Here is a 27,333-nt window from a genome sequence, read left to right as displayed (position 1 = left end):
TTTGAAGTCCCGATTTCATCAACCCGAATTTGTCTCCCGAACAAGCAGGCTGCACATATCAACTCTTTGGGGGTTTTTTTAGGGGTAATTTAAAAAAAAATAATAATAATTGACTTGAGGTCCCCCCCCCCCCCCCAAAAGGCTAATCAGCCCCAGTCTTGCCAGCCTGTCCTGGTACCTAAAATTACAGGGACCAAAATGAGTAGGGGTCCACCGTAATTTAGATACCAGCGGAGGGCCAGTCCTGGTTTTAATTATAGGAGGAAAAAAAATTGCATAGGGGACCCCCTATATTTAAAACCAGCACCGGACCCCTTTCTAGCGGGGGGGCTGATGCCACAGCCAGGGGAGCCCTTTCACCGGGCCCCCCAGCCGCAGTATCAGTCCTGACCGCAAGTCAGCCCAGGCCAGGGTTTCCTGGAGAGTAGGGGGCCCCCCCAATAAAGGGGTCCCCCTCTCCAGGGCACCCCTGGCCTAGGCTGATAGCCCGGGGCTATCCCCGAAACTCCTGGGCGGTGGGTGGCAGGTTGATAGTGTATGTGGTGTGTAAAAAATAGAAGTAACAACATTGTCTTTACAGTTGAGCTGCAGGTCCCAGCAAGCCTCCCCCACATGCTGGTACTTGGAGAACCACAAGTACCAGCATGCGGGGCATTAATGGCCCGCTGGTGCCTGTAGTTCACCTGTAAAGAAATGTGTAAAAAAAAAAAAAACACACACACACACACACACACACACACAACCAGGAGTGGTCCCCTTGTCCAAAGTAGGCATCCATGGTCTTCGTAAAACGAAAAAACAAAAACCCGAATCACACAACAGATACCAACCAGGATGGTTGATATCTCCCAAATGAAATGCTCAGACACGGCTTCTGCCTTTATAGAGCTGCATCTTAGCATTCATTGACAGAGAGGTGAGCCCCCACCTCTCAGCCAATGAACAGCTCCTCCATTGAGTCAATTGAGAGCGCAAGTTACTAAAGTTTATTCTGCGGTTCCCACCAATAAAGGGGTCCCCAACTCATCAGGGATCCCTGGCCTGAGCAGACTAGCGGTCAGGACTGATGCCGCAGCTTGGGGGCCCGGTGAAAGGGCTCCCCTGGTTGTGGCATTAGCCCCGCTAGAAAGGGTCCGGTGCTGGTTTTAATTATAGGGGGACCCCTACGCAATTTTTTTCCCTCTATAATTAAAACCAGGACTGGCCCTGCAGCCTGGTGCTGGTACCTAATTTACGGTGGAACCATACTCGTTTTGTTCCCCGTAATTTTAGGTACCAGGACAGGCTGGCAAGTCCGAGGCTGGTTAGCCTTTTGGCAGGGGGGGGTTGGGGGGGGGCACCTCACGTCTTTTTTTTTTTTTTTTTCTAAATTAACCCTTAGAACGCACTTGCCATTCAGAAGCATACACAAAGCATTTAAAACTTCTATTGAGTCCCCGATTTGAGTGTAAAACGGGCGACGAGCAAAACGAATAATGGTAAATTCCCGATTTGTATTAAAAAAAAAGAAATCATCCGACTTTAATGATAGTAAATTCCCGATTTGCAAAAAAGTGATATCAACCGAAAATGCAAAATAGGGACAAACACTGATCTTAGTAAATGTACCCCTTAAAGTGCCTCTTTAAATCCAAAGTCAGCAAAATCTTGCTACATACACCCCAATGTTTTGACCAATCATGTCTGTCCCTGACCCCTTAGAGCCTATGTAGAACAGAGCACCCAGCAGGGCCTACAATAGGGACAGATGTTAAGCATTATCAGCCCCAAACAATTCTTGAGTGCCACCATCATCACATCATATCATATAGAAACATGAAAATGTTAGTGACTTCCCTGTCCTCCTTCCTTTTTTGAAGCTAGTTTACTCAAGTTAGGTTGATAATTTGAAGTCTGGAGATAAAGGCATGCCCAGGCTTTGCTGGGATGCACCAGAGGAGAAGTAGAGCAGAAGGGGAAGAGCAACATCACACATGCAGTAGGAAAGGGATAGAGCTCACAAGTGCCACTCAAAACATCTGCAGTGCCACCTTGTGGTACTAGTGTCTACACCTAGTCTACAACATACTTTCCTTCTTTAAGGGGTCAATCCAATTAGGTACGAAGGGGGCAAATTGCTGCTGGAACAGTATAGAAATGCCAGCAACAGAACAGCAATTCACCCCCTTTGCGGCCAGATCTCCCCCCAGACATTTTTGCTGCACAGAAATATGCAAGTCTGGTGGTACCAATAGTTGCAGTATACAGCCGCACTTACTCGTGGGTGTGGGAGATTAACCCCTTAATTTTTACTCTACAGGAGAAGGTGTAGAGGAAATGCAGATGACTACTCTAAGGGTGGGGACGGGCGCTTCACGTTACCCATAGCGACAAAATAATGGAAATAGTGTGTAAAATGACAAATAAAATCATAAAGGCCTCAGCCCCTCCCTATTTGACCTGCAATTCCCAGTATGGTCTCCCCATCCTGTCCACTTAAGATCCACCCAACTTTTTGGGGGTTCTGGGGGACTACCCAAAAAATCGTGAGTCTCCTGAAATTTCAGGGAGATTAGATAAGTATGGTCTACAAAACAACTTCTCGCTTTGTGTACGTGGGAGACGCAAGGTGCACTTTAAGGGAGCCTCATGATAGATTTTATATGTTCTTATTTTTCCCACAGATACTCGATTGGATTGAGATCTGGGGAATTTGAATGCAAACACCTTAAACTCTTTGTCATGTTCCTCAAAACATTTCTGAACAATGTTTGCAGTGTAGCAGGGCGCATTATCCTGCTGAAAGAGGCCACTGCCATCAGGGAATACCAATGCCATGAAAGGGTGTATTTGATCTGCAACAATGTATAGGTAGGTGGAACATGTCAAAGTAACATCCACATGATGCCAGGATCCAAGGTTTGTCAGCAGAACATTGCCCAGAGCATCACACAGCCTCTGCCTTCTTCCCATGATGCATCCTGGTGCCATCTCTTCCCCAGGTAAATCATGCACACGCACCCGGCCGTCCATGTGATGTCAAAGAAAACGTGATTCATCAGACTAGGCCACCTACTTCCACTGCTCCATGGTCCAATTCTGACGCTCACTTGCCCAATGTAGACACTTTGGGCGGTGGAAAGGGGTCAGCATGGGCACTCTGACCTGTTTGCAGCTACACAGCCCCCATACGCCGCAAGTTGTGATGCACTGTGTGTACGGACATCATCCCATCATGACCAGCATTAACTTTTCAGCTATTTGTGCACCAGTAGTTCTTCTGTGGGATAGGACCAGGCAGGCTAGCCTTCGCTCATCATGCGCATCAATGAGACTTGGGCACCCATGACTGTCGCTAGTTCACTGCTTGTCCTTCCATGGACTACTTTTGGGACATACTAACTACTGCATCCCGGGAACACCCTACAAGACCTGCCGTTTTGGAGATGCTTTGACCCAGTTGTCTATCCATCACAATTTGGCCCTTGTCAAAGATGCTCAGATCCTTACCCTCGCCCATTGTTCCTGCTTCCAAGACATCAACTTCAAGAACTGACTGTTCACTTGCTGCCTAATATATCCCAGTCTGTGTGTGTGTCAGCAGCCAATTGATAGCACACGAGTGCAGGGCCTTGGTGCAAGTATCCACAGCTAGTTGTATACGGGAGCACAAAATAAGCAAAACATAAAAATAAATCCTAGCCTGTCCGGCTCTAACCAACATAAAATTCCCTAACTCAAGGTGGAAGGACCTAGAGTCCATCTCCCAAAACAGCATTTAGTATAGTAATTAGAATCACAAGCAAAGGTCTCTCTTTCTCCGCAAGTCTCAACCTGTTCCCCAGGCAGTGAGAGATAGACTATAAAAACTACTGCACCTTTAATCAGCCTCTAACAGGTGGTCTGGCAATCAAGGTTGCTAATTAGATAGCTGTCTGCCAGGGGTCTGGTAATAAAGATAGACAGGAATTAGGTAGATGATGTCTAGATAGACAACAGATGTTAGACAGGCAATAAGTTGACAGGGACAAAGGTCAACACAAACAGTCGACATGGATGAAGGTTGACAAATACAAAAGGTCAACAAAAACATTTTTTTTTTCTCTTTCTAACCTTAACCCTCCCCTTGGTGCCTAACCTTCCAGTAAGTGCCCAACCATGAAAAAAAAAAAAGTGTCCACCATTTTTGTGTCGACCACTTGACACTGTCAACCTTCATCTATGTCGACCTATTACCTGTCTAAAATCTGTTGACTCTCTAGACAATGTCAACCCTTTTATCTCTATACATATATATCATATTGTTGTAGAGAACTTTTCTTGTTACACAAAACAGAGGAAAGGCCAGGTGCGTTCTTTCTTTTTTACATACACGTATTACTTGACTAAGGGCCTGTTTCGTCAAGGGTTGCATTGGCAACAGCACACGCAGATCGTCCGTTTGAATGCCATTTCCTGGGCGTGCATAAATTAGCCACTGCGATGGCATTCGCAGATTGTAGTACTCACTGCGTGCGACGATTGTTACAATTTCTGAGACAGGTCAGACCTGCTGTAATTGTGGGTGAGGGTCCGATGTTTCCGATGTATAAGCAGGACTGCGAGGGCTTACGCATGTGAGAAAGCGGTAGAGGGCGTCTCTATGCTGGCTGAGCAATTGCAAGCATTAGCAGAACTGCGTGTGTAATGGCAGCTGCACTAGCGATCTGTGATTAATGAGGCCCTAAGTCCGGCATGTGTTCTTCCTTTTCATTTTCCCCACCGGGGCACTATCCACTAAATATAACTAATAATATGAACTTAAAATGAACAGGGGCAAACACCATGGCTGCTCCCGTTCTCGTTAGTAAATACAAGTAATGACAGAAATGAGTACCTGGGTGAGAATGACTTATGCTGCACCTTTATGACAAAATAAATGGATAACAAAGGTGACTAAACAGGGCAGACGTCCCTTTTAAGAACCCTTGAAGGCTGCAACCCTCATCTACCTTTTCCCATCCTGCCCGGGTTATAAATGTCCGTGAGTGTATAGAGAACAGCGTTACACATGCACACTGCGTGCAGGGGGCTGTTCTGACACCTCCAGGCCTTATTTGTTATGTGCGTTCGTACAGCTAGACAGGATGATGCCACAAGGGAGTTGAGGCAAGTCTCTGTGTGTGTAGTAGACGGCAGCTCCTCCCATTGCCGAGCTGCAGCCTTTGTATCCAGGTTTTAAATGCAGAATATTTCGGAGCAGGCACGTGCCAAAACAGGCTGCTTTCTCCGGGACAGAGAGATATTCAATAAAAAGCTTTTAAAGGCATATTTTTAAACTTGTAACAGGAAAGCTTTTCTGTGTTAAGACAATAATTCTTTTAACAGCATTGATCAAAATGTCATTCTTTTATGAGTGTACAATACCTTTTAATGGCATACAACAAGCCATTAAGGTTATACACCTCCGTAGCGCGCACGGCTTCCTGGAAAAATGGGTACAGCGGCCAAATTAGAAGGAATATTTAGATACTCTTAATAGGTTAAGCTTCTGGTGCAGCTGTAACTCATTCTAAACCTCACCATGGAAAATTAGATTTAGGGGATGGGAGAATAGGAGGGAGGTAAAAAAAAAAATAAATGAATAAAAACATCATGGCTTATACTGGCTCAGGTCAGTCTCCCTGAGGCCAAGTCTTCGTCTGCATTTATCTCCAAAGGATTCAAAACATTGTGATTTGCTCCTGAAAAATGTATTACAAAAACAAGAAGGGAGGAATGGCTGCAGTGGCGTTAGGAGACGGTAGGCGCTTCCCGGAATGTGACTAATACAGAAGTCATGGCCACGGTTTGACTCGGGCTCTCTCGTGTATGGTATCCATGTTCCTCTTACTTTAGTCAGCGACAAAATTCAGAAATGGCGATGTGTCCACCGTAGAAAAGAATATTCACAGTCTTGTATGTTGTGTGAAATATAATAGTAAACAAAAGTGTAGCTTTAGAAAACAAAAATGATGTATGGATTACAGGCTGTATTAATACATAAAGAGCACTGTCCTCAGGATGCTCCAGGCAGGTCTCTACCTCTGAGTGCCAGCGGCCCCACCCCCTAGGTGTGACATCACTAGTGTAGGGGGTGGGGCTGGCACAGGGCACACTGTGGTCCTGTTACAGAGCTGCTCAAGATTATTCATTTAAGGCTGAAAGAAGCCGATTCTGAATTAAGGTGCAAAGTTACTTGCTCTTTTAGGCTTTACTCCCAGCACAAAATTACGGTTTCCATTGCATTTATGTAAGGGTGTGCTTTATACTTCCCTTTTTCTCCCCTCTGTCCATTGATGTCATCAAGTGGGAAGGGCAAAAGCATATGATGACACTAATCGTATCCTCATGCACGACAGGGTGGATGGAACTTGATTGCCCAACTTGCACCATCACAGTATCCCATAGCACTTTGCAGGCATGTAAGCACTCTTATAGGAGAATCACTTGTTCTCTTGGCAGTTCAGGAGGTCTCTCCCATATTTGGGAGTCTCTTAGCTATTCTGGGATAGTATTTAACTAGTTTGTATATTAAGCTTATACCCCTTTCGCACCCGGGATTTTGTACATGGGTCCATCCCGGTGCAACCTGGCTAAGACCCCTTTCAGACTGGCGACCCAACCCGGCTTATTACAAGGTCGATGACGTCACCGCCATCACGTGCTGAGCTGGCGCTTTAAGATGAGCCCATCTCCAAGCGCCGGCTCTTCCTATGCTGTGAACAGGTCCCGGGTTGCATCGACCCAGGTTACCCGTTCACACTGCACCGCGAGCTGGTTTGAACCCGTGTTCAACCCTGCTCGTTACCCGGGTTATTTCAACTGGGCCCTATCACACTGAGCAACCCGGGTAACCCGGTATATTGCTGGCGGTGTGAAAGGGGTATTTGGTAAATATGACAATTGCCAAATATTACCAAAGTTGCAAAGCATTGCGGAGCTTAGCCTCGGCTGCTAACTTCATCTTTAGATGGCATTAGCCCATAGGCTACCCTCACGCATTTGTTTTTGGATCACATTCCATTAACGACTACTTACACATGTGCAGGCCAGAATGGGCGCAACAGTAGCCAGCACTTTGCTTCTTATGGGGCCAAGCTTTTTCGGGAAGCTCTGTGGCCAGCACCCTAGCTGTAATACTGTACATGTAGTAAAAAAATTAGGCTGGTGATATATACACTCCTATATCTTTAGTAAGGATGCACCAATAGATATACTGTACATATAGGTGGTATGCAGATTATTTTGGTTTTAGATTATATTTTGCATTTTATATTATTTGTTAGTGCACTGCAAATTTTACTTACAAAATTGCTGGCTCCTAACTTTTGGATATTAGCTTTCCAAGACATTTGCCTAGGCCTGGCCCCTAGCGAATATTTGGCTTGGTCTACCAAACAGCTTTCTCTACTATGGATCAAGAACACTATAAAAATTAGACTAGCAGGCAAACACTTGTTATTATATATCTTAAACCGGTATCTGCGTTCGTTCTACTACCCAAAAGCTGGAGGAGAAAAAAAAAAACACCTTTAGAGAGAAAACCTAATCTGAGACAATAATAGGAGGATGCTGGCATGAACTCCGTTCTTGTCATTCGAAATTCTGCGCATTGGAAGCGAGCCGTTTAGGACTGAATCCCCCCTGAGAGGCTCCATAATGTATCAGCCGCTGCTTTTGCCAGACATAATGCAAATATGTAAGAAGACATTCAGTATGGCAACAGGGGCTGAGAGATATCAAAGATTTCTCCAGCACCAGCCAGAGGATTCAATTACAGCTGTGAAATGACTTTGGATCTCGGTTACTGGACTATAATGTGTACGGCACAAGAGGCTGTTACTGCAGCAGCTCCAATTTCCAGACACATAGCACCCCTGCTCTGGTAATTGCTGCAGGACGAGCTCTTCTGAATTATAATTGCCAGCCATTGCACTGCCTCCCTTTGTGAGAAATTCTGGGCATGCATAGGATATCCAAATAACCGCCAATCTCAGCACCTTCCTGCCACGGCACACTTCAATCTCTCGCATGGGTAATGAAACAGAATGGGATACAAAGCCTTAACCTCCCTGTAAACCCCCCCTCCCTCCTTCCATGCCATATTCTTAATAAAAAAAAAAATAAGAAAAAAATAAAGAAAAACACAAAAAAGGAAAAATAAAAAAAAGTTATTCCTCATAAGATGTAAATTGAAAAATGCATCACAATTTATACTGTCACCGGCAGCTCTCAGACAGACAGGGAATATAAATGAAGAACTTAACTGCTTGGGACTTGTTAAAAATAATCATTCCAGCACTGAAATCCAATCATTCCAACTGGGGTTTTTTTTTTTTTTCAAACACTTGAGAGCCCTGTTGTGTGTATGGTTATCGATATTTTATTACACTATACGGCCAAAAGAATATTATATTTTTTTTTTCAGGTGGCTCAGATATTATATGTAGACCAGGACACTTCATTAAAAAGATCATGTTATTTGTCAAGCAGAGCTTGCAATCTGTATTTTTTTATTGCAATGATATTGCCACCCATCAAGGTCAGATGGATTTTTGTACAGTAATCAGTGCTATTAGATGTCCCCCGAGGCTGGAACAAATCCCAAGAGGCAGACTTTTCTGGGGGACAATAGGATGCAATAAGTGCACTTGTCCGCTGGCTCCTAGATTTGTCTGAATGACTCTAAAATTCTTTATTTTTTCCACTGTTGATATATTGAGGAACAGAGCTCCATTATAGCCAAATCTCTGGCTAATCATTTTTATATAAGTAGATTATCATTTCTATAATGCTGGCTTTTGATATAAGTGCAGGATAGCAGTGAAACGCGTTAGTGTCTTTGTTGCTTACACCAGTGTCACTTTGTCACAGCTGTGCACTCTCTGGATCAAGAGATCTTATTGGAGTGAAGACCTAGGAGGACCCTGTGCTGAACTCACCAATCGCATGGACTGCCCTATCTACTAGGACGCGGTCATCTTACTGAATATTGGGATGCTAATTAGAGGGATTCATTTGGAAATCCATAAATGATTTACACTTCAGCACAATTTGTAGTGACAATGCTATACTGTATATACTTCCTTGCTCCAAAAGATATGGGAATAGCTAGTTCCTGATAGTTGATATGGTGCATACACATGGTCAGATAAAAAGGACGATATAAACGATATCGATTATCGTTTGATCGTTTATATCATCCTTTTTTTTAACCCTCCAACTAACGATGGGCGGACATGGATGGTCGCTATATCGACCATCGCCCGTGCATGCATTCCAACCTGGTCGATATCGATCAGGTTAGCCTGTTTACTATAGGGACCCACGATCATTGATCGCAGGTCGTTTGGGGGTTGGTGCATGTTGCTAGATGTTCGATATCGAACATCCAGCACATGTAGGACGATCAGACAACGATATCTGATCGTTGTCTGTTCGTCCAATGTGTACGAGCCAATACGATTATTGATGTAAAACTTTCTTTTATTTATTTTGTACATACCACTATATTCTTTGATTGATGTAAATAATAAATTAGTATGCACTGATATTTATTGCATCTGTTTATTATGTATTTATAAAATGTCCTACATTGTTTTTTTAATATTTCCTTGGGGAATCTGGCAAACAGATTTATTTTTTTAAATATATGTTATTTTATTTATTTATTTTATTTATTTATTATGAAAGGATTGCAAAGTCTCCTAGTGCAGCAGCCTAGTTAATGGCAGGTAGTTTTACACATACATATACAGTATATAATTATTTTTTTTCAATAAATTAAGCTAATAAGGTTATGGCAAAGCTCCATTTACAATTTGGGGTTTGGATTAGCTATTTTTCTTTTTTTTTCTTTATTCTTTACACGTTGTATTTTTTTGTATAATTTCTTTTTATGAAAAAAAAAAAGGATAAAAGCAATATGAAAAAGGGTAATGCAATATAATAAACAGGAAATTAATTTCCTAGGCAAGATGTAACAGTTACAGGTCTGGCCTAAGTCTGACTCGGTTATTTTACTGAAGCCTGTGGTAAGTGCTCCAATCACCCAGTGCAGTGCTTAGACTATGTTGGACTTGTAAAAAGGAGAAGAGCCCTGTTCTTCCCATCCCACAGAGCCAGAAGGCCGTGGCTTAAGGGTCTGCATTGCCCCTTTTGCCTAACCTAGGTGGGACTTTTACATCATTGATGTCCAGTGCCGTAGGTTGAGACGAAATGCTAAAAATTAAGTCTAAGCATTTTTAACAAACGTACATTTCTGTCAGAGAAATATCCTATCACGTGGGAATATGTGTGGGTTTACTTGATCACTTCAAAGTTGTGGTTTACAAAGGGGGAAGCCAGATTTATGCTACATCAGGGAACAGATAGTGGTTTACCTTTAAAGTCTTAAAAAAAAATAAAAAAATCTATGCATCTTCTGATTAGTACGTCAATATTTAAATGACATGTAATCCACTCCCCAAATTCCTTGAAGATCTGTGAAACGACCCTTATCTTATTTAAAAGACTCCTACAGCCATGTCCTATTCCCTTTAGGAAAGAGTAATAAATAGGGTACCTGCATAACCTCTGAAGACCACATTATAATGTATTCTTGACTCCCATACATTTGTCCATAATGAGATGATGTTTTATATTAATCTAATATTATCTATCTCTGATGCACACATATATGCAGAAATATGTTTTAAGTGTTCCTACACAAAGAGTCGAAAAACTTGTATTTTCTCATATTAAACTTCATTTAATAAGCTTGGTCTTTGTGATTCTTATTGGATTTATTTTGTCTGTGGATTGGTCTAATCAACGCTACATATCCGTACTGCGTATTATTATTTGGGTGTCTCGATCCGTTGCAGTACCACTGTCAGACTAGTGGTGCTGTTCTCCCTGGACTCTGCTGCAGTACCCCTGTCCCACCAGCGGTGCTGCTCTCCCTGGTCTCTGCTGCAGTACCCCTGTCCCATCAGCGGTGCGGTTCTCCTGTGACTTTGCTGCAGTACCACTGTCCCACTAGTATTGCTGCTCTTTCCAGTGGTTCTACTCTGTACCTGTTCCATCCATGATGAGTAACACCTGTATGCATGGTACTTGTATTTGTTCCTCTGGCCTTCCCTGGGTTAGATCATCTAGTCAGACTGAGTCCACCCTGCGTTCCTGGTATCCAGTGTGTTTCCATGTATACCTCAGCTTGTTTTTACCTTCTGTCCTTCATATCTAGAGCAGCAAATCACCTAGTCAGCATGTATACCATACCACCCAGCTGTACTGCTTTGGGCGGCACAGTCTCCCTTTGACGGTCCACCTGCAGTGTCCTGCATGCAGGGGGAGCACTCTCACACCGATGCTTGTGCCGAGCGTGGGAAGAGCCTGGAGGCAGCCCAGCATCACCAAGAGTGCTAGGCATACCCCCAGACTGATTGAAATGGTGGCATGCCACGTGATCACACCACCCTTTCTGGCGAACACAAGGAGTCCCAATTTTTAACACCCATATATTTGAAGGTATGTGTATACTACCTGGAATCACCTGTGATTTTGTCTTTATGGTTTCTTGGACATACTGCACTTCTGCCGTGCACTAAAGTATCTATGTGTCATATGTATCTGCAGCACTGTGGGCCTGATTCAGTACGAATTGCAATTGGGATCGCAGTTACGAATTTGTACGGAACGCAGCTGCGAAAATATGCTACTGCCTGCCAAAGCTCAGCCGGCATAAAGACTCCCAACTACTGCTTTCTCATATCCGTCCACTGTCACTCTTCTGCGTAAACATCGGTGCCATCGACCACTCACGTAGCATTTACAGCAAGCACGCGGACAGCCACGCCTGTGTTTCTCCAACCACTCCCCCGCCACCACGCCCAAACGCTCACAGCCTGTCAGTCACTCTGCGATGGATTCCTCTATGTGCGATCGCAGTGCGGCTTTGTACACATGCGCATTGGCTAACAAATCGCTCAATCTGCGCACGTTTCTCATCAATCCTGTAGCAGCAGTGAGTATTCTCTGCCTAATGTTTGAACGGTTATTTTTTGCCTAGTTCCACCGTTAGTTTTCACCATTAATCACCAAAGTTCTTTCCTGGTTAAAACTCACTATTCTATTCACTACTGGTATCACCATTTACCCGTGTCATTGCATTGCCTCATTCTTGATTATAAACCAGCTTATTCCCTGCACTATACCCTGTGTGTTTATAAATATCATTGTTTCACCTAGAACTTCAGTAGTGCTAATATCATTCCCTGCAAGTACACACACAGGGGAAATCCTACTGACCTGACATTGGGTAATGATAACTGGGACCGACTTAAGGTCTAATTGTAGCTGAGTAGGGAGAAGTTAAGGCTTCCTATTTGGAATGAGTCACAAGTGAACTGCCTTTTGTGGTGGCAGAATTTGGGAATTAATCATAACCATGCAAGATACTGGTGAGTGTAATCCTTTATAGGGAATGGGTACAGGATCTCAGCGATCAGAATTCCAATGGTCACAATGCCGGCTCGGGAATCCCAGGACGTGTTGGTAACTATTCTAACCCTTACCCTAACCTTACTCCTAACCCACCCCTCCTGCAGCCTAACCCTAATCTCCCCCTCCCCGCAGCCTAACCCTAACTGTCTCCTCCCACAGCCTAACCCTAACCCACTCCTCCTGCAGCCTAACAGTCACCACCCGCAGCCTAACCATCCCCACCCGCAGCCTAACCCTAGATTCCCCTCCCCGCAGCCTAACCCTAGATTCCCCTCCCCGCAGCCTAACACTAACTGCCCCTCCCGCAGCCTAACCGACCCTACCCGCAGCCTAACCCTAACCCACCCCTCCTGCAGCCTAACCTTAACCGTCACCTCCCGCAGCCTAACACTAACCATCCCCTCCCACAGCCTAACACTAACCCACCCCTCCCGCAGCCTAACACTAACCAGCCCCTGCCACAGCCAAACCATCCCCTCCCGCAGCCTAACCCTAACCGTCCCCTCCCGCAGCCTAACCTTAAGGGTCCTCTCCCGCAGCCTAACCCTAACCGTCCCCTCTCGCAGCCTAACCCTTAACGTCCCCTCCCGCAGCCTAACCCTAAGGGTCCCCTCCCGCAGCCTAACCCTAAGGGTCCTCTCCCGCAGCCTAACCCTAACCGTCCCCTCCCGAAGCCGAACCATCCCCTCCCACAGCCTAACCCTAACCCACCCCTACTTCAGCTTACCCTAGCCCTCCCCCTAGTGCCTAGCCCTAATATCACCGTTGGGATTGTGACAGTCAGGGTTACGGAGCTGGTATTCTGATGACCTTCGGTATTCCAGAGCCAATATTCTGACCGTCGGGATCCTGGACTACAGCCCCTTTATAGTCAGACTAGGAGGTTGTTTTGGTCCATGATAGTATCCTAGTAATAAATTTGTAATATCCCAGGGGAGTAACGTATCTTGTCTAGGGGTGAGAAGGAGTGAGATTTTGAGGAGGGAAATAGGATTAGAGAATAAGGAAAAAGGGGCAAGACTCCACATAGCAGAAGTCGGCAAACTAAAAGGTTGCTGAGGAGGGTTGATAGACCATACTTAAAAATTTTATTATTTTACAAAGGAGGGTCAAGCTCCATTCTTCTATAAAAAGAAAGAATTTTCTACGGGTCTTCCGAGGAGCCTGAAAGGGATTTAAAAGTTACCTGTGACTCTAAAGACATTCGCTAAAAGCAGAGCCAGATAAAATCCTGGTAAACAATCTTTAGTGGCTATAGCTAGGTCATCCATTTCCACATAGTAATCAAGACTACAAAGCCATTCCCTCAGCGTAGGTGTGGAAGACTTTCACCAGTGAGTGAGTAGAACTGCTACTGAAGTGATCTCTTATATTATGATACAGGGGATAGACGTTAAATCCAAAAATCGAGTCCCTTCGATAGCACACCACACATTGGGCCTGATTCTGGGTCGCTCGCACTGCCGATGTCGGACGTAGTGGAGCAATTTAAAACGCAAAAGGAGCTAATAGTTCAATAAATTAGAGTTTTTTCAGTTTTATCTCCAATTTAAAACTGAATAAATGGAAATAAAAAGTATTTACTAGTACACACATTCTAGTTTGATGGGGCTCCTTCCCCTGGTACCCTCTTTATCTACGCTGGTGGGACACCAAATAAAACCTGGCCTCCACAAGGGAGAACCTGAGCATCTAAGTAGGCCAGAGCCTGACATGTTTTGCTCTCCCCTTTCCCACATATCATTGCACCCTTCATATGACCCGAAATTGTGACGTAACATGCGAGTACGGTCTGAGCACATCATACAGTACACAACATGGCTGTGCAGAATCGGCAGACTGATGGGAGAATGGCGTATAGCTGGGATGTAGTCAGCATCTTGGCTGACTGGATACCCAACCCGTATTACCATGCGGCCCAGACAGCGGGGTCAGGTCCCATTTTCTGGTGACCCAATTTCATCCACAGACCCATCATTACAGAGAAAGGATGTCCCAGAGAATGGACCCCAACAAACTGCAACAGGTAACTTACCAGGTACTTTTTTAAAAAAAATGTTTTTCAAAAATTTTAACTATCCTTCAGCTCCCAATATACTTGGGTTATAATTGATCATTACCATACACCAGCAGCCGTGTGGTTTCCAATGGAAACCACAAAGTGACAAACAAGAAGCTATGAAAGCTGAATTACCCGTTTGTCCAGTCTATAAAAAAAAAAAAAAGTCAACGAGTCAATGACTACTGCAGTAGTGTCAACATTTTCTCATGGTTCTTTTTGGAAAAAATGTACTTCATATACGGTCAGTAACCGCACAACGTGGCTGAACAGGTCAAACTCATTGCTGTGCACAAGCCCAATTGCCAAACACACAACAGAATGATACATCTATATCAAGGCCAATATGTATATTGTGTAATTTAACAGTGACTGGTCCACACTCATGCAGGAGATCATGTTATTTCTAGTTCACACAAGCACCCCTGAATAACAACTACACGTGTGTAATCTCAATCCGTCTCTCTTCCACCAAAACATTCATTACATGTTAATTCCGGGCTGGGATTTCACTTCTGACGCTTAATTACAGTATAAACCTGAGCTCTGAGTGGAAACAAATTGTGACATGTAATTATGGAGGGAAATAAGTGGTTTTAACCAAACATGTAAATGACACCAAGATAATAGATTTCGATGCTGAAATCCAGGGACACTGTTCAAATGTCACTGTACAATAATTATTCTTTTCCATAGGGATTAAACTTGTTAATTGGAAACCATCGTGAATTGTAAATCACTGAATCATAAAAGGAGGACTGAAAATCAACAGTATAGTTAAATTAGGAGGAAACATATTCTCTTGTATTAGTAATAGTTACCCGGCTTCCAGCAGAAATGTACTGCGACTGCCACTACTGTCATTTATAGGCGCAAATTAGAGATCACCTTCCAGATACAGACCAACCACTTTTAGCTAACACCTGATTGGTTGCTCCATGCACTGTATTAAATAAATAATGATCTGTGGACCATTCATGGAAGCGTGTTTGGACGCAGCTGCTGTGTGTACATAGGACCTCATTCAGACCGGCTCGCAAGCGCCTATGCGCTCGCAAGCGGGTCGATGGTGAGGGCCTGCGCTCGCACTGCACGTGCGCAAGGACCAGAGCGAATGACAAATGCACTCGCTCCGGGGCTCGCTACAAAAGGGGCGGCTGTCGATGTTGATTGACAGCTTGTCCCGTTTGTAGGGAAGGTGGCCGGGCAAACGGAGGCGTTCCTGAAGGAACGCCTGCCGTTTGTAGGCGGCCCTACTGACATCACCAGTGATGTCAGTACGGAGCTTATCTGCTCTGTTAGAGCAGGAAGCTACCTGGGGCTTGCGGTAGATGAGACCCTACCGCAAGGGTCTCGTCGCAAGCCCCGATGGTTTCGACCATTGCGACCATCACCTAGTCACTCGCTAAAGCCGTGGGTGGTAACCCACAGCTTAGCGAGCAGCCAGGAGGCCGCCTTTCACAACAAAAGCGGCCGCCCTCATTCAGAGCGAGTGGCTCTGAACGAGGTCCATAGGCTGATGCTGCAGAAGGCGTCTTGTGCAATTAGACGCCTCCTGCCGGGTTCTGTTATCCGCTGCTGCGTCCAGGACCATCCACCAATCAGTGTGCACACTGCATGGCTGCGCCAGAGGATGTTGCCCGGTCACTCGGATTGCCCCAACGCAGCTTGAGACATCCATTTTCATAGTATGGTTTGTAAGGCCACTGGGAATTTATCCTCGTCTGGTTCCATCACCCAATACTTCACTTTATCGATCATTTTCCCCCAATTTGATTTGCCTTCCACATTCCTCCTCCCATCTTTTCCTGCCACTATTATTAAATGGATCGCTGGCATATACCTACTCTTATGTAATGCGAAACACCTGCCCAGCACTAGTCATTGTGAGCCATATATTGTACCACACAATGATTCTCCCCTACATTTATTTATTTGTACAATTCTGCAAATGTCTCCGGTGCTCTTGCAATTGTTGGAAATCATATAGAACGTGCTCCCTGGCAGCCGGCAAATAAAGTCCAGCCCTCTCCCCGTATCCAAAACGGGCGACCTGGGTCTAGAAGAAACCTGCTTTATACAAGCTTTAGCAATATATACATCAGATGTTACCTTCATTACAGGCTGTAATACAGATGTAGGGACAAAGCTTCCAGGCTTTGGGAATGAGGGGGAGGTGACGGCTGTAGTCACGATTAGCTGTTGCCTGCCATTGCCGACATTCAGGAATGAATGTGTGCATGTACAGCTGGTATTTATTGTGTCCGTATTGATGTTTAACCTGGGGGTTCCAGTCAACATGTCGACATTCAGACTATCAACATGTTTAGACCGTCAACATAACATTTTAAATGACGACACATGAAATTAGGGTTGGGTTGCAATTAGGGTTCATTTTAAGTTAATTTAGTACGGTCGACATTCTGACATTACCGTCATTTTGTCAGTGACGATAATGTGGGTGTCGAAGTGTCATCTGTACACAAGTTGAACATCAACATTCTGAACATGTCGACTTTCTGCTTGTCGACATAGCATAACCAACCCTTATCTTGCTGTCACTTTTCCCTAATTGGTGTTATGATTACCGCAGTGCCTATATAAGTATTCAGCCATTATAAAATAGTATACAATAGTGTCATTAATTTTATATTTACCCTCAACCCTAATTGTGCCCTGATTACAGCATGGTCATACTGTATTGATTCAGCCTTACTCTCTTTCAAACACATCAGTACGGGAACGGAAAGTTAGCAATAGCTGAGGTTATAGAACTGGTGGAAGTCACTGGCCACTATAACGTGTATGACTAAATACCATCTATTTCATATAACCTAGCATGTGAGATGCACCCAGTCACAGGAGCATGGCATAGCACCCAGCAGCTGGGACTAAAGTAGTCACTACTGTATTAGGATGGCGGGAGAGTCCCATAATAGCTGCATTTTTTATCAGGATGTATTTAGATGCTAAAATGTAACACAATAATTAAAGTGCTACAACTTTACTTTGTACATCTCTCATGTAAATAACACAAACAAAATCTATTTTCTGTCATAGAGATAGATGAATGAAGGACTTAATTTTGACATAACATCAGGTCATCTTATACACACACATTCCGCAGCACATATCCTAACCCACTGCTCCATGCTCCTTCCCCACTATCTACCCCTCTGTGTCACCCCTGTCTGTCTGCCCCTCCCCTTTAGAATGTAAGCTCTCAGGAGCAGGGCCCTCGTACCTCACGTGCTTCTCCTCCCTCTACTTATAGTATAATTTACTCCTAACTCCCCAATTGGCACATTACACTTGGTTGGTGAGGCCATGCTGCTTGTGTTATGCAGCTAAGCTATGTTTATAACTATGTCCTTGTCCTGCATTGTTTTGTATTACTATTAACTGTTTTTCTTGTGTGCTCATTTATGTACTGTGTGAGGCGCTGCGGAACCTTTGTAGCGCCATATAAATAAAGGATAATAATAATAACTGAATCCCATTATATCCAATTGTCCCATCATACATAACTAACAGCACCATATATCATTACATACAATTGCATGAAAATATCCAGATATATGTATTACAGTCAAGGTGCTACACATATTATTATTATTACCAGTTATTTATATAGCGCATACATATTCCGCAGCGCTTTACAGAGAAGATCTGGACATTCACATCAGTCCCTGCCCCAGTGGAGCTTACAATCTATATTCCCTACCACATGTACACGCACACACATACACACTAGGGTTAATTTTTGGTGGGAGACAATTAACCTACCAGTATATTTTTGGAGTGTGGGAGGAAACCGGAGTACCCGGAGGAAACCCACGCAAGCACAGGGAGAATATACAAACTGCGCACATATATGTATGCGTGTGGTGTGCACACCTGTGCGCTACATGTGGGTACTCTACTATTTGTCCGTTCTCATCATTCAGTCTGATACGGGTTCCATACAAAAGGTTAACAATGATTTGGTCGGCATGACAAAAGGCCAGCATGTGCAAAATGCCGACACAGAAATGGTTGACATGATTTTACATTTTTTGGGGCTAGGCCCCTACTGGAGGGTTAGGTACTTACCCTGACGGTTAGGGTTAGGCACTAGGAAGGACGGTTAAGGTTCTGCTGATTTCAACAGAGTTGGCATGGGGCGCCAGAGAGGTAAGTACGTTTACTAAATGGGTGCAGGGTTTTCGGTGTGCACCCATCATAGATACTCCGCTGTTCTAAATGCCAGTCTAGCAGTAGCTCAGTAGAGCAGAGTGAAAGGCTGTGTCCCTCCTCAGAGCTCTCAGTGGCTGCTAGGGACAGAAGACATAAGACACTATCTCCCGCTCACATACACCGATACTGAGCTGAATAGAGGTCTGTACCCACCTGACACCACCTGGGGCCATAGATGACAACAAGGGGGGGCAGTAGACACATAGGGGAGGGGTGAGGAGAGGCGACAGAAGGAGAGAAACAAACAGGAGATGAGAGAGAGACAATAGTAAGAAGGATGGGGGGGGGGGGGCAGACAAGCTCCAGAATGAAGGATCCATAACACAAATATTAAATAACCTGTTATTCAAGTACAAAATACAAAAGCTCATCCTTATGTGGCAAAACGTTAACGATGTCACCAGTTAAACATTCTGTAATGCCTGCCTCCCCCTTTAGAAATCACCTATAATAATGGACTGTGCTAGTCAACATTTTCAGCACTGGCCCTAGGGTCCGCACACACTACAGACTACACCCTACCAGGTCCTCCTGGTGTCCGCAGACACTACAGACTACACCCTACCAGGTTCTCCAGCTGCTTACTCTTCTATTACACAACATCATCACCTCCCCGTGCTCCCAAGTATATTCCTGGCTCAACGTGCTATACAGGGGGAAAATTTACTAAGCGGCGGGTTCTAAACCCTGGGGGTTTGGTGGCGGTTTGGCGGCGGTTTCTAAATGACAGCCCTGTTCTATTCTAAAATTTGTTTAGACAGCGGTTTTGGTCTTAGTAAATCTACAGATAGCAAAACCGCCAAACCGTCGGGGCTTAGAACCCGCCGTTTAGTAAATTTTGCCAAAGCCTGGGAAATGCCACGTAGGCAGACCTCACAATCAGCAACAAAACAAGGTGATTATTCTTAGCAAAAGTACCTTATCCAGCGGAGTCTGCTGCCTAGTTCTTACATAGAGGGTCCCCATGTTGCATTGGAAACAGTCAACCCCAGACAACATGCAGCCATCCCAGATGCAAACCACACCATAAAAGCTAAATAGTATCAACTTTTACAGTTCCAGCATAAAAGCTATTAAATTTAAGATATAATTATTCGTTATTGCTGGACACATTTTACGAAAAGCATTGTCCAGTACAGCACCTCATTGGGCTTTCTACTCCAGGAGAGAGAGAAGATGGCTGCCAGCGATGGAGAACACTGCAATTCTAGGCTGGGAATGCAGTGAATGCAGCCCCTGATTGGACAACAGCAGCAACCAATCATCTGCCACATTCAGTATGAAGCGCTCATCCCAGGACACAAAAGGGTAGATGTATCGAAGCTTGCAGAGAGATAAAGTACCAACCAATCAGTGTCTAACTGGCATTTTACAAGCGGGGTTTGAAAAATGACAGTTAGGAGCCGATTGGTTGGCACTTTATCTCTCTCCAAGGTTTGATACATCTCTCCCAAAATCCATGGAACGATCCTGACAGAATAAATATGATGACCATAAAGCATGGTGGTAAGTGTGGCCAGAATATGACTCCTATGGACCATTGAGTGATGTCACCTTCTGTATGAACACTATAAGCGCCCCAGCAAGTTAGTTCCTTTCCGAACCGATGAATCTCAGAAAACATTTGGTCACCCGCCACTATGGGCAGAGTGAACAGATTGCTACAAGATTGGTTGGCTTAAAATTATCTCTCAGAAAACCCGTATATTCTATAAACAGCTGACAAATTGTAATAAACAGTGTGTGTGTGTGTGTGTGTGTGTGTGTGTGTGTGTGTGTGTGTGTGTGTGTGTATAGTATTTTAATATCTTGCTTCACATAGGAATGTATGCTGTACATCAACTACTAATAATATAAAATTACAAATAAAATGGTAAACTTCTGTTGAATCACATGCTTATTCAGTGCGAGTTTCTTCACGGCAAATATATACTAACAATACTTACTGCCAGGAGGATGATTGCATGCAATTAACATCTGCATATAGGACTCTCACTACAATTAATTGAATATCAGCCTGCAGTCTGCAGGAACTGCTTGTACTAACAAAACTGGGAGTGCACGTTTTTGCTTGCATACAAATAACCATACAATACAAATTTGCATAATAGAGCTAACTCCTGGGGTTTGGCGTAGTTACGTTTTTGAAATTTTTTGCACAAGAAGGTGATGTAACAACTATACTGTTTGAACACTTATGAATATGTGATAATTATATATCCTGAAGAAACTCGCACTGAGGGCCTAATTCAGACCCGCTCGTGAGCGCTGTGCGCTCGCAAGCGGGTCGATGTTGGCCCAGTGTGCATGCGCACAATGGACCCGGCTCCGTCGTGCGCATGCACGAGACCCGGATAGCGACTGCCAAGACGCCGCTATGGATCTCGCTACAAAGGGGGCGTGCTGTCGATGGTGAGTGACAGCACGCCCCCTTTGGTGGGCGTGCCGGAGACGTGGCTGGCCAGACGGAGGCGTTCCCATGGGAACGCCTACCGTCTGGGTCCGGCCCCACTGACATCACAAGTGATATCAGTGGGAGTGCCTTCGGCTCTGATAGAGCCGAAAGCACTCCAGGGCTTGCGGCAACGAGACCCTACCACAAGGGTCTCGTCGCAAGCCCGATGGTCTTGACCATCACGACCATCTTTTTGCCCGCCAGGAGGCAGCTCTAAAAAAAGAGAAGGATGGCCCTGATTCAGAGCGAGCGCTCTGTCAGAGCGTCCAGCTCTGAATCAGGGCCTGAATAAGCATGTGATTCAACAGAAGTTTCTCACCATTTTTATTTTTTTATTTGTAATTTTATATTATTAGTGGTTGATGTACAATATACATTCCTATGTGAAGCAAGAGATGAAAATAGTTTTATATATATATTTTGTATATTTGAATAAATTCAGAATATTGTGAACAGACAGCGCTGTCTCAAGTTGTATCGAATTTATGCCATTAATTTGTTTATAAGGGTCAGCTCCTCAGGTTTTTGAAACAGCAGCAGTCTGTCAGATTGAAGTAAATTATTACCTAGACCTCTATAGGGATGACACTAGCGCTTATATTGGGTGTTGTGTATAACTGTAATAAAGCCTAAGGAAAAAGGCAAATGTAAGAAACTTTAATGACAGATATTCTGAGAAAGATCAACGACTGGTCGTGACCTCTAGGAAACTCCTTTTTGATTCCCCATTTTCCACACACTATTGGGCATTACGGTTACAGCCGCATCCTCCCCCATAGTCTACTTCCAATCCCTGCCACAAACACAGTCTACGTCCCCCGTCTATTTTCTAGGTTTCTGTTCCTCTGATGGTTTATACTGCATTAACTACTTGTAAATCTCTGCTATATCCAGTTACTGTTAAATAAAAAGTAAAACAATGTAATAAAATTCCACAAACGTGATCACTCCATGAATTAACAAAAAAAAAAAAAATCAAACTGACCTTTAAGTCGTCATGCCTTCCAACATCCATGACATTCATCCTCTCCAGCCGCGTTTCGTATAGGTTGTGAAATTCCCTATAAGCCCCCTGGCTGCGGATTGGGTTCCGGGGGTCTCCGATCACTGGCTCATCACCAACTGTAATGTTAATACACCAATATGACAAGTGCAGCCAACATGAATGGCTTAGAGTATAAATAAGACTGCAAAGGCTGTGTCCTTAGATGTGCATAACAAGATATGGGAGAGTAAACCTATATATAGGGAATAATGGAGGTAAATGACATTTAAGGCTACATTGAATTAAATGTATCTGACTGCCCCATGTATGCCACAATTTCCAAACTACTGTAGCAGAGCTAAGGAGCTACCGTGTAATGGGGGACGTTCCCTCTTAACTTTAATAAGTCACTACAGGAGCAACTCTGGGATTATCACAACTACAATTTTCAAACTGTATTAAATGCAGTTTTCAGAATCATGTGACCCCACTCCAAGCCATATGGAGAGAACTATATACACACGTCAATGGCATGTATATTTGATAACAGAACATGCCTGCATGCTGTATATAATGGGTACAGAATCGGTTATCCTGAATGCTTGGATATTCCTGGACAAGAGGTTGTTCTAGAACATGAAGGACCCCTCTCCCATGCCCGTATTGCACAGTTTCCCAAACTCCACAATGACAGTCTAGGTTTTTAGGATATCCATGCTTTACTCCAGATGGTACTTATTAAGTCACCTGTGCTCAAGCATAGATATCCTTAAAACCTGGACTGTAAGGGCAGAGTTTGGGAAACTGCCTTGGTGATAAGAGTTCACTAGGCAGGTAACCCTTACCTTGCACCCAGGCATATATAGAGAAATCATTGTTCTGATAAACTGTCTTGTGGTGTTGAGGAAAGGTCTGGCACCCATGTACTTCGAGGAAAGATGTATACAGAGAATTTTAAGGCCTCCATGACATGATATGTGCTCTGATTGGCTGGGAAGCCCTGGCTTCCTATTAACCAATAAGAGACATTAAATTCTGTGTCTGAGCCATCACAACTGAAAGAGCAGTTCTCTGGCCAATGGGAAGCTGGTGCTCCCTGGCCAATCCTAGTGCACCACACTCCATGGAGGAAGGAAGAAACATTGGCTGGGGAGCTCTAACTTCTCATTGACCAGCAATAGACGCTCTGCATGCCAATGAAACCTGATGGTTTGGCCAGTGGGTAACGGAAGCACATTGCTCTCCGCAGAGTAGGAGTGAGCTTATATACAGGTAGCCCAAGTATCATGAGCGAGGACAGAACTGGGACACATATAAATTGTGGAAAGAGGCAATATATTCGCCAACTGTCCCTAATTTCCAAGAACAGTCCCAGGTTATAAAGATTTGTCCTTGGAGATGTCCCCATATTTCAACTTCACAAACAACTCCTGCAGAATGCAATTCTTACATTTATTCTTATTATCTGGGCTTGATAAGTTACAATTTAACAAAGAGGAGTATGTGAAATGCACTTTAGGTTACAATCAAATCCAGTAAATGTGCCATGATTGGGACTGTAGGGATCCAAGGTCTGCCAAGACAGTATGGCGAACGCCGTGCTCATAACTCTCTAGGCAACATTAATAAATGTAATACATAGTATTACCTGGAAACTTTTTCAACCTTGGCAACTATAAGCATGCAAACAGAAAGCTATGGAGGAGTGGGGGGACCGCAGCATGACCTAAATCCAGTACAGAGTCATCCTAACTGACTGCAATAGTTCATGGATCAGGAGTGTATAGTCTGTGACCAGGTTTAAATGGCTGAATGGGTAGAAATTGATACTACAGAACTACATGCAACATACTCTGCATGTATTCCCTCACATATCATCCATTAAACATACCTGCATGCATTTCCTCACATATCATCCATTAAACATACCTGCATGCATTCTCTCACACAGTACATACCTGCATGCATTCTCTCACATAGTACATACCTGCATGCATTCTCTCACACAGTACATACCTACATGCTCCCTTTCACAGAGCACATACCTGCATGCACCCTCTCACAAAGCACATATCTGCATGCTCCCTCTCACAGAGCACATACCTGCATGCTCCCTTTCACAGAGCACATACCTGCATGCGCCCTCTCACAGAGCACATACCTGCATGCTCCCTTTCACAGAGCACATACCTGCATGCACCCTCTCACAGAGCACATATCTGCATGCTCCCTCTCACACAGTACATACCTGCATGCTCCCTCTCACACAGTACATACCTGCATGCTCTCTCACACAGTACATACCTGCATGCTCCCTCTCACAGAGTACATACCTGCATGCTCCCTCTCACACAGTACATACCTGCATGCATTCTCGCACACAGTACATACCTGCATGCTCCCTCTCACAGAGCACATACTTGCATGCTCCCTCTCACAGAGCACATACCTGCATGCACCCTCTCACAGAGCACATACCTGCATGCACCCTCTCACAGAGCACATACCTGCATGCACCCTCTCACAGAGCACATACCTGCATGCACCCTCTCACAGAGCACATACCTGCATGCACCCTCTCACAGAGCACATACCTGCATGCTCCCTCTCACAGAGCACATACCTGCATGCTCCCTCTCACACAGTACATACCTGCATGCTCCCTCTCACACAGTACATACCTGCATGCACCCTCTCACAGAGTACAAACCTGCATGCTCCCTCTCACAGAGTACATACCTGCATGCTCCCTCTCACAGAGTACATACCTGCATGCTCCCTCTCACACAGTACATACCTGCATGCTCCCTCTCACACAGTACATACCTGCATGCTCCCTCTCACACAGTACATACCTGCATGCTCCCTCTCACAGAGCACATACCTACATGCTCCCTCTCACAGAGCACATACCTACATGCACCCTCTCACAGAGTACATACCTGCATGCACATTCTCACAGAGTACATACCTGCATGCACATTCTCACAAAGCACATACCTGCATGCTCCCTCTCATACACACACATGATTACTGAGTTTCTCACCATTCCTTACGCCAGTATCTCCCATCTCATCCCTTCACTGTCTCTGGCTCATTCAATTTCCAACACATCCTAACCCGCTGTGCAGCCCGCTGCTGGAGACTGACAGGCAAACCCACCAACCGCTTTGCAAGTCCCGCCCCCTCTCTGACCGCAGTTACCAATGGGAACCCGATCTCTGAGTGACTCTTCCGGAGGTTGGGTGAAACTCTGGTCGCTTAGGAAACGGCTTCTCTTTCAGTAACATTCCCAGGGAGAAGACAGGCGAATCGGCAACAAGTATGACTGAGTGGCAGCCGTATTGTCCAATCTAAGTGCTCTACAGAAGGTTGGTGGAGAGGGCATGAAAGCGTCTTCTGGTTACCAGGGAGATGAAGTCTCTGCGGCTTCTTGTCGGTATAAACGGTTTCAGGAAGGGTGTGTAACGTGGTTCTGCTTCTTTGGGGAGGGGAACAAATACTTAAGGAAAAGACCCCTATCACATAATTTTAAACTGCTTTTGTAGAAATTAAAATTTTCACCTACTTTGGTAGAAACTGAGTTTTGGGGCTATTCATCACCTTTCTCTCCTGATGTGGTCCCGGCAGTGCCCTCATATACTAGTATGGCAGACCCTCCAACTTGACCCGTTCCATTAAGGCCCCCATACATCAGCAATTGATTGCAGCAATTGTGCAATTTGCAATCGATTGTAAAAAGGGTAAGATTTTTATACACAATCGATTGTGGCAATATTAGTTCTCCCTATGCAGTGCCCCAAGCCCTCCCCCCCCATGCAGTGTCTCCGTAGTGGTCCTCCCCTATACAGCGCCCCCAGTAGTGCCCCATATACTCGTATAGTGCCCCCAGTAGTAGTTCCCCCTATGCAGTGCCAGACAAAGACATACACGCACACACACACAAAAAAAAACTTACCTGAATACCCGCACCTGCGCCCGCCGACGTCTGCTCCGCCATCCTCCCAGGCCGGCCTGCTCTGCACCATGGGAGAGATGTCATGACGTCTCTCCCATCACCCACTGCGGAAGCCGGAAGATGGAGCTCATGAGTAAGCTCCAGCCCGGCTCCGGCAGTGGGTGCAGCAGTCAGTGAGAGTCTGTCTGACTCTCATCGGTTGCCAAAACAAACACACCGCCGCTGGGTAGTACGAGTGTACTAGCCAGCGGCGGTGTTTGTTACTGTGCAGTGCGGCCCGCACTACACTGACCAGCATCCTGGACCGCAGGCGGCACCCCCCCCTGATTCTTAAAGTGTTGGCTTCTGCATACACGCAATGCCAATCTCCACCCGCCAGCACCCCTGCCAGAAGGACCGCGCCACAGCACCCTCACCGGTAAGGACCGCAAACCTCCACGCCGCGACACCTGGGTCGTGACACGTAGATCCTGAGGGCTCTAAACGAAGTCGAGGGATCTGGAAGCTGGCGAGTCCTCTGGAAGAACCGGCACCATAATAGGTTGGTTTATGTGGAACAATCGTACACCAGAAAGACTCTTACAGAACATGAGGGAATCTGTAACCGAAAGAAAATTACCCAATGAAGCCAGGTGCGTCAGGGTGGGTTCCCTGTGGACCCTATGGACCTCAAACAAAAGGAGTTATCTAGGAAAGTCTATCATATCTCATATTCAGGGTCCATAGGGATCCACAGGGTATGGGGATGTCCCAAAGCAGTTCCCCTAGGGTGGGGGACGCTCCTGAGCAGAAAAGAGAACTTGTCATCCAAAGGAAGCATCCTGTGAGGCATAGGTATCAAAGGCATAAAACCTAAAAAAAAAAGTGTGGACAGAAGACCACGTGGCAGCCTTGCACAATTGTTCAGCAGAGGCACCACGACTGATTGCCCACGATGGCAGTACAGACCGAGTAGAATGTGCTGTCACCATGTTTGGGACAGGAAGATCAGCCTGTGTGTACACCTGAGAGATAGTCATGCGTAGCCATCTCGCCAGAGTCTGCTTATTAGCTGGCCATCCTCATTTGTGAAAACCATATAATATAAAAAGAGAATCTGATTTTCTTAACACAGTTTGTATGCTCCACATAAATATGGAGAGCACAACCTACAT

General features: G+C 45.0%; 1 protein-coding gene across 2 annotated transcripts in view; it reads right to left on the bottom strand.

Moving 5' to 3' along the window:
- Positions 1 to 25,399, bottom strand: part of PMFBP1 (polyamine modulated factor 1 binding protein 1) — a 139,667-nt gene extending 114,268 nt beyond the window's left edge. For both annotated transcript variants that reach the window (XM_088456989.1, XM_088456990.1), the window contains exons 1-2: positions 25,268 to 25,399; positions 22,222 to 22,358 (exon numbers count right to left, since the gene is read on the bottom strand). In XM_088456989.1, coding sequence (XP_088313115.1) covers positions 22,222 to 22,358; positions 25,268 to 25,292 — 162 coding nt within the window. In that variant the 5' untranslated portion in view covers positions 25,293 to 25,399. The remainder of the gene's footprint in view (positions 1 to 22,221; positions 22,359 to 25,267) is intronic.
- Positions 25,400 to 27,333: the final 1,934 nt, after the last annotated feature.

This window comes from Taudactylus pleione, unplaced genomic scaffold, assembly GCF_031769625.1.
Source record: "Taudactylus pleione unplaced genomic scaffold, aTauple2 ptg000731l, whole genome shotgun sequence".
In the NCBI taxonomy this organism is placed as follows: Eukaryota; Metazoa; Chordata; class Amphibia; order Anura; family Myobatrachidae; genus Taudactylus; species Taudactylus pleione.
This window is presented reverse-complemented; position numbering and strand designations above follow the sequence as displayed.